The sequence below is a fragment of the Mesoplodon bidens genome (genome assembly GCF_964165515.1).
Source record: "Mesoplodon bidens genome assembly, chromosome: 4".
In the NCBI taxonomy this organism is placed as follows: Eukaryota; Metazoa; Chordata; class Mammalia; order Artiodactyla; family Ziphiidae; genus Mesoplodon; species Mesoplodon bidens.
In genome coordinates, this window is record NC_138160.1 from 168,498,684 (window position 1) to 168,507,526 (window position 8,843).

General features: G+C 42.6%; 1 protein-coding gene across 1 annotated transcript; it reads right to left on the reverse strand.

Annotated features, from left to right (window-relative positions):
* Positions 1-2,854: 2,854 nt before the first annotated feature.
* LOC308616209 (ubiquitin carboxyl-terminal hydrolase 1-like) lies at positions 2,855-5,106 on the reverse strand. The gene has a single exon (XM_081232384.1). It carries the CDS (start codon positions 5,094-5,096, stop codon positions 2,883-2,885), a length of 2,214 nt encoding a protein of 737 aa, XP_081088510.1. The 5' UTR covers positions 5,097-5,106; the 3' UTR covers positions 2,855-2,882.
* Between the last annotated feature and the right edge of the window lie 3,737 nt (positions 5,107-8,843).

An 8,843-nucleotide genomic window follows, 5' to 3' on the forward strand; every position in this document is an offset into this window, starting at 1 on the left:
TCTCTGTACCTTCCCCTCAGTTTTACTGTGAACCTAAAACAAGGCTGGAGGAAATTTGATAAATCTCCAGTTTGGGTGAGGAAACTGACCTGGCCAAGGTGTATAGCAACAAAACTTGGGTTGGAACCTCTATTCTTTCCATGGCTCCAAGAAGAGTCAAGCGTCCTGAAGCTGGTTCAGGAATACTTGAAATGCCCAACTGTCTTTGTCTTGACAGCGGTGTGCTCACGTAGAGACGATATCGTGGGGGTGGTTAAAAGCTCTGGAGTCATGTGAGCCTGACTAAAACCCAGAACTACTACTTACTTCTTACATACAAGGTAGTGTGACCCTGAACCCACTACTTGACTATATGACCCTCAATTTATTCATCTACCAAATGGACAAATAAAATCTATTCTACAGGTTAAAGTGAGAGTTCAATAAGATAATACATGAAATGACCTTAGAGCAAATGGCATTTACTGCTGCTATTATGATCATTAGTTATTATTAGCTTGGAGCAAACAGGGTCACTGCTGTGGTGACAGGAGAACAGAATCTGTGTGGTTGTCTATTTTCATGAGCTGTCGTGAATGAGGGGTGGGCTTTGTGGTTGGAGGAGGAGCTTAGTAAGGGGGAAGGAACTGAAAAGGGAGGAAGGGTCCTGTGGCTTCTGTCCTGACCTGGTCCCACAAAATGGAAATGGAACAGCAGTTAAAGGTTTGGCGTTAAGTTAAAGTTACGCTAAAGACAGCGTGGGCCTGGGGCAGAGGGCAGTGAGTGCAGCTGTGTCCCCGCACCCGCCTGTTTGCTACAGACCACGATGACAGGGGCTTTAGACTCAGGGAAGCTCCAGAAAGAAACAGCTGAGGCCAGAGGAGTGGGTAGGAGACCTGGACCCCTGGCTTGGATGGAAATATTGGGGGACATGAACATATTAACTATACCTGAGGATGCCCAGATATACCTGGGGAGGCCTGAGTATTAGGGCGGGAAGAATGAAGACCCAAATCAGCAGCTTGGGGCATCTGTATTTATGTGAATTCATTAACACCCAGAGGCCTAATTGTTTCATGTGTCTTCTACTTTCAACTATGTAATAAGCTTGCTGAGAGCTGGGATGACCCTGAGTCTTATATTTCCGTACCTACACAGAGTCCGGTATGGTGTCTAGCACACAGGGGAGTGTTCAGTAAATATTCAGTAATTGATTCCGTGTAGATTTGTCTTGAACATGAGGCAGTAGAGGAGAAGCTTTTCCTAATCTTAAGTCATCTTGACATCTTTTTGTTATGGACGCACTAATGGAGACTTCCCAAAATGGCATCATAATAATATGATGTATGATATGATGAGATATGATGAGATGATATAATATAATATAATGTATTTAATGTAATGTGATAGAATAAACTTATTTGTATTAAGTGCCTGTAATAAGCCCAGCATTTAACCAACGTTACCATTTAGCTGCCTAATAATGACACAACTTTTATTATTACTGTTATCTCAGTTTCATAGATGAGGAAACTTAAGCCCAGAAAGGTTATCTAACCTGTGTAAGGTCACATAGGTGTGTCTGCCAGGACATAGGAGTGATAGCTGTGGGGACTTCATGGCTCAGCGTGGTCTCTTGGTCCTGTTCAAAAGTGCAGTACTAAGCAGATGACGCCTCAGAAGCTGGTGACATAAACATAACTGAGGCTGGGTGGGGAACAGGAGCCTCAGCTTTTGGAATTGTGAGCTCCACAATGGCAAATCAGAGGCTATAAATGCTCACCCGCTCAGATACAAATCAGGCCTGTTGACACAAGTGCAGAGCTTCAGGGACACCTGAATTCTTGTTTTATGATTCTTCCACCCATTGAGTTTGGGGGAGAACCTAATGCATTCTATCCTGAAATGACAAGCTGAATTGGCCAACATAGTTTATGGCCTTCTCTGAGCACAGGGCGAGGCCATGGGAGTCGGGTGGGCACTTGCAAAACTGACCCTTTAGAGAGGAGGCTACTTGGCTGGTGCCAAATGCAGAGCAAAGACCCGCAGAGTGGGTGCAGGGGTCTGCTGGTCTGTCAACTACAGCCAGTGGCACTTTTCATAGTCATGCTTCAAATGACACTGTGATCCTCTGTTTTGTGCACTTTCAGATTCTTTCCCCAGGCCTATTTTGCTATGTTGTTATAGCTTGGCGTCAAGTTCTATGGTAAAGCGTTGGTCTTCTTCCATGCGGTTCAAAACCCCAGCCAATGATCTGTCTTTCTTACTTCCCTTGAGTCAAGCTCATGGTGACTCTTGGCTATCAAGGTTATAGAACTCTCCTTAGTAACATTTTAGCCAACATTTTCTGAGGGCTACTGGATGCCAGAAACTATACTAAGCATTTTACGTGCATTACTTCATTTAACAGCTGCAGCAAACCGATGGTACAGCTGTTCATACACGTGCCTCTAATACAGCCCATCAAAGATCTGGCTTCATGACTTACACAAGTAAATGTACTGAAATGAGATTCTGCTTCTTAGCTGAAAAACCACAGAACCTGTAAACATCATGTAGATAATTACTGCAAAATATGGAGATAAAAATACAAGCACTTTATTTGAAAAAGCAAACACAAAAGATAGGTGTAAATTCAAAGTGTTTAAATGCTTCCATTTTGAATAATTCAGTTAAGAACCTATACAAGTTTGTTCCCAGAAGCTAATGCGTCAATCACTAGTCTCCACTAAGGAAAAGGAATTCTAAAAATTAACATGGTTTTCAATAACTCAGATTTCACTATTTATCTAGAAACCTAGAGAGACCAATAATATCCAATAGCTTCAAAAGATAAGCTAAAGACTTTTTGATGTAATCAATTTACCAATGTTTAATATACACACAAGGAACATACACTCACTCTATAATTTCTTATAAAATAGCAAGTAAGGAGTAGATGTAGGAGATGTAGAAGGGGAAAGAGAATTCAAAAAGTCCTTCTCTTCAGTAACTTTCACTTGAGAATCATTAAAAAGCAGCCACTTCCCCTCATACTCCTTTAAGCTTTGCACTGCATATGAAATTTTGTTTTCAAAATCACTCATGTTAATGCCTGTTTGGTCATTGGATTCCTTGTCTCTGTCAGATTCATGGGTCCCATTAGTATTGTTAGTCTCAGAACTTCTATTTTCAGCAAATGCTGTACTGGCAACTTTATCAGGATGAGATGCTTTGTTGTATAACTCATAATCTGCTTGAGTCTTTTGTCCTCTGAGAAGTCCAAGAGCGTCTACATTTTTTTTGTTCGAAACTTTACTTGGCTGGGTATTTCCACTGACTCTAGTCGACACTTCTTCATCGTCATAGTTTTTGACCACACCCCTTGCTTCCTCCTCATTCAATGGTTCTGGCTTACCTACTTCACACATTTGGTCGATCACAAAATTTTCCTCATCCAGTTCTAAACTGTTAAGGTCAGTGACTTTCACAGAAGCAGTATAATGCCCGCTACTAATTGTAATGCCACTATGCATCACAACTGCAAATAATCCATAGCTGTCATTGGTTGGCTTTGTGCTCCATTCTTGTAGTGACAGTTTAAGAGGTATCAGTAAAGGAGTGTTGATCTTGGAAAGTCCACCACCATAACAATCAAACTCGAAGCCACTAGCAGCAAAGCACTTCAAATGAATAGTTAGAACTTCAGGCATTGCGTCAAACAAAAGACTTCGTTCAGCTTCAGTATAATGATGGCAATTTTCACAGAAATATTTATTTTCTCCTCCAATCCTCTCCACTGAAGCAAACTGGGAAATTGCCCATCTCAGGGTCTTCATGTCTGGTTTTGGCTCTGAAGAACTTTCAGGACTCTCCTCTACTTTGGAAAGCTCATCTTCTTGCACTGGTACGATGACGTCTTGAAACTCTTCTCTTCTTTCTGTTGAACTTTCACATTCTAAGCAACGAGTCCTTATTACCAGCTGACCTTGAAATAATTTCTCCACCAGCTCAAAACCAATTGGCTCTGCACCTCTGTTGATGGGCTTAACTTCCTTAACAGGCATAACATTCTTCCCTGGAGATGCAAGTCCACAACCATCAGCTGTATTATCATTCTCATACTTCCCCATGTCCTCTTCAAGACCACATTCGTTTTCTTTAGGTTGTCCTTTGGATTCTTGGTTTGTTGTTCTGTGACCCAGACTAAAGGATTTAGAAATAATGCTGGGTTGCTTAGCTGTAGACTTGAACCAGTTTCTTTTAACTCTTGATTTCTTTTGTGAGGGTCTTGCACTCTCATTTTCAGAAATGTACTTGGGGATTATTTTAGCAGGAATATCTGATGAATCAACTGTAGCTTTTCTTTTTGATCTGGTTTGTCTCTGGTTTTCTTTCAAAGACTGGTGGTCCTTAGAGACTTTAACGTTTTTCTTCGTGTTACCAAGTTCAGTGTCACTTTTTCTTTTCCCATGTACTTTTGGCAATTTTTCTTTATAGTCTTCAGAATGCCTCAGACTGTCCATCTCCATGCTGTTATGACCACTCATTTCCTCTTTCTGATGTTTTTCTTCTACCTTAGTAGATAACTCTGCCACATTTTTTACTCCTTTTTTTAGGAGTTGGCATGTTTCTTGAATGTGTCCCAAAATGCACTGTAATACTTCCTGTGCATCATGCTGTAGATATCCTCCATACATAGGGTTGAGTTTCCTGAGTGTGTTAAGTAGTCGCCTTGGCTGAGTAGCAAGTTTATGAGTATATTTCTCTGGATGTAAGAGAAAACTAGCCTGAAGCTGTTCGACTGAAATGATCAAGGAATGTAAGCTGCATATTAGTTCAAAACTTACTGAAGAATCTCCTTTGCAATTTCCCTTAGCTTTTTGACTGGCTTCATCTTTTAGGGCTTCTTTCTTCCTTGAAATACTATTAAATAAGTGCTTCACTCCAGATTTAAAACCAGGACAAAAATATAATACCTGAAGTATACTATTAAGATAACAAGTATTGCCGAGATTATTCAGTCCCACAAACGGTAACAAGTTTTTTCTCTTCTCACAGTTGACACGTGAGGACTGTGCTGCAGGAATAACTTGATCAATTTCAGATCCTCTGTATTCAGAAGTTTTTTTCTTCATTTCCTTGAGAATCTGTGAAATCCAAGGCTCTCCTGGTTTCCTTTTTCTGAAAAAAACTTCAAGGGACGTCTGGTTTTTTTTGAGGGACTACCTCTGGAAAGCCTATTACTTTCACGAGGTATGACACGGGGCATTTTCTCTTCAAATCCCAAGGAGTTGAGGAGAATTCATTTATACAGGGACCCTGTAATCACCAAGCATATCTAGAATATAACATTTGACCAGGTGCCGTATCTTCTGCTATACCATTTCTTGCTCCTGGCTGTCCTTATCACTGGGGGTTGTGACATCACCAGTGTTTCTCCCGTAACTATGGTCATGGCCCAGAGCGAGGTCCGCGGCGGTGACGCCAACAAGTCTAACCGGGCTGAGGGCGGGGGCGACAGGTGAGCCCCTGCCCCGAGCCTGCGGGGGCCCGCGACCCACGGAAAAGCTGGCCGGATGGCCCTCCCCGCAGGGGAGTGACCATTCGCTCTCAAGAGCGGGAACCCGGGCTGCGGCTCGGTCCTGCCTGGGCGCCGGCACCGACTACATCCCCGAAGCGGCGCCCGACCGCGCCCGCCCCCGTCTCCGCCCCCGCCCCCGCCCCCGCCCCCGCCCCAGGACGGCAAGGAGCGCCAGAAGCGGCTCCGCTCGCCCGCTGGGGTCTTCCCCACTCCACCGCCGACGGGAACTTGGCGCATTTTCCTCAGTCTCAGGACTCGTGTGTTTTAGCCTCCGCCCGCGCCAGCGCTGCGATTGGAGGTGGCGTCCTACGAAAGTGCCGGTTCTGGTCTCCAGGCTGCAGAGACGCGAAAGGCTAGAGCCACCTCACGACCGCCACTAGCCCTCCTGGCACGCACGGGCTCCGGAACCAGCCGGAACGGTAGTTGCCCCAAGCTGGTAACGGGTTCTGCAGTTTCAAACAGCGCAGGCAACGTCACGGGCAGCTCGCCCTAAGTATCATTCTTCAAGAAAATGTGTAACAGCCCACTAGGGGCAGTCCCATTATCAAATCCACCAGGAAAGAGGATTCTTCTCTGGTCCTCAGGGCGGACAAGTTGAATGGACAGGCAGAGACTTTTTGTTTCATTCAGGATGCATCATCACTGAACTGGGATGGTGACAGATAATTCCCCATCCCACCTCAACTCCGTAGGTAAAGTGCTCTCCTGTCTAAATATGTTAAATCAGCACACACACATTCACTGCGGAGGATCCAGGTTACAATGGCTCTTTTTAGTTGAGCAAATGGCTTAAAAGCACTAACCATCAGTGGAATTCAAGCTAGTTAAAAGGCAGAGTCAATTAAGACTCTTTCACGTGGGCAATAAAACAGATAGGCACAATTATTACATTAATCAGTGGTGCTCTAGGCCAGTACTTTCCAACTTCAATTGCACATGAATCACCTGGGGATCTCTTAAACTGCAGAGTCTGGTTTGGTTTGGGGCAGGGCCTGAAATTTTGCATTTCTGACAAGCTTTCGGGTGATGCTGAGGAGGCTGGTCCATGTCAACTTGGTGTCTCAAATTCCTTGTCACTGGGAAATGATCTGACACACACTTCAGTAGGATTTGGGCTTCAGTGGTTTGGACAAAAGATAACTAGGAGAATTGCTCTGAAATACTAATTGGAAGAATTCATTTCTGGTTCTTTGGCTTTGGTAAATGTTCCATCTACCAAAATAAATGGCACATACTTATTTTCAGGGGTCAAATCTCTAGTGCCCATCTTGGAACCCCTTTAAAGAAGAGATTTTACTAAGCCGGGGGCAGTGGAAGAAGGACGGATTGGGAGTTTGGGATTAGCAGGTGCAAACTATTATATACAGAATTGATAAACAACAAGGTCCTACTGTATAGCACAGGGAATTAGATTCAATATTCTTTGATAAACCATAATGGAAAAGACTATGAAAAAAAGAATGTATACATGTGTAGAACTGACTCAGTTTGCTGTACAGCATAAATTAAAATAATATTGCAAATTAACTATACTTCAATTAATAATTTTTTTCAAAAGAAGTGATTTCAGGTGTCAAAAATGTCCCCAAAGAGAAAACTGTACAATTTAATTCTCTAATGAAGTCCTCTTGCCTGTTCTGCAGACCTCGGCATAATCCTAATTTTGTATTCCTTCCTTTTCTGTCCTCTTCCCAGCAATGGGATGTAGGAATAAATATTTCAAGAACAGGTCAATAATGTTGTGAAAGTAAAGATGGCCCATCATGATAAAAGTTCCAATTGAAAAAAAAAAAAAAACCCCGAAACCTGACTTGGTCCAAGTTGCATTCTGGGAAATGGATTTTGAAACTAACTCTTTGGCAACCTTGAGAATGATGTGCTGTGTCACAGGGGAAAGATCCTTTTGAGAAGCTCTCTCATGTTTATAATTTCCTCTGAACCTAGACAGGAAAGGCAAGGATGAGCTGTCTAAGCCATGAGGATGGTCAGCCTCTCGGTCATTCCTCACCTGTTGTGATCACTTGTGTTCCACACAATGTAGATTAATGTGTTCAAGTTTCCATATGAAGGTGAAAAATTATTGTGCCCCAAATGGTTCTGAGGTTAAATAAGTTTGGAAAGCTCAGGGTTAAAGAAAGTTTAACTGGCCTCCTTCCTCTAGGTCTTCTCCGAGACCTTAAAATGAGAGTTGCAAGAAAAATACATGTTGCACTGTCATATAAGATCAGAAGGCAATAGGTTGGAACCTACTGGACGTTGGAACCTCCAAGAGGGGTCCACAGGACTCCGGCCTCCTAATCAGATTTGACCACAGACCTTGTTTTTTAAGAACTATCTCTTGAGATAAGGGTTTGGCAGACTCCACCTTGAGAAGTGCTGATCTAGAGGAGCTGGGACAAAGTTTGTCTTACTGACTCTGGATGAACAGAACACAGCAGTGAAAATGGTTGTGGGTATATGGTGTGGGGTTGGGAGTTTCTAGAAATCTCTGAGGTTAGTAAAAACCCCCTTTGGGCAAAATCAAAGTCTCATAGCCAATAGGAATAACAAGCTAAAAAAAGTCATTAATACTAATTATTTAAGGTATTAAATTGACAAGCAAACCACATTTGCAGGTGTTCAAAATCTTCTCTGAGACAAGTGGTGAATTTTGCCTTTTCTGTACCTTAGGGTTTTCATCTGTCTAATGGAGTAGTGATGTCCCCCTCACAGGATGGTCATGAGGACAAAGGACAATATGGGCAAAACATGTAAGACTCCTGTAGATGGTGGCTTTATTCCCATTATTATGATGAGTGTTTTTTGGAAGTAACACCTTCCCTTTATCATACAGGTTTTCGATGAACTAGTGGTAGGTTCCTATTAAGATCATCGGGGAGGACATTTAAAAAATATGCATGCCCAGACCACTACTCAGTCCCCATGAATCATAATTTGGTGATGATAATGGGGAAGGATGCATGTATATATGAAAAAGTTTCTCCCTGTGATGGTTATGATACATCCAAAACACCTTCAGTGCGTTTAAGGCAAATTTCTGAATTGTGATCCCACCTCTCCTGTAGTAGTCCTGGGATATGGTCCTTGGAATAAAAGGTTTCTGTGGTTAAATAATTAGAAATCTTATATACTAGTACCTCCCTCCCCCTCCCTTCCCCTTTATTAAAGTATCTGAGAAGTTCTGCAGTACACACTGTTGGAAAACTTGTAACCTATTGCCTTCTGATCTTATATGACAGTGCAACATGTATTTTTCTTGCAACTCTCATCAACATCTTTGTTCAACACATTTGAGAAATAT

Coding starts and splice junctions, on each gene's coding strand:
- LOC308616209 (XM_081232384.1), bottom strand. CDS start 5,096: ATGAAGAAAAAAACTTCTGAATACAGAGGATCTGAAATTGATCAAGTT.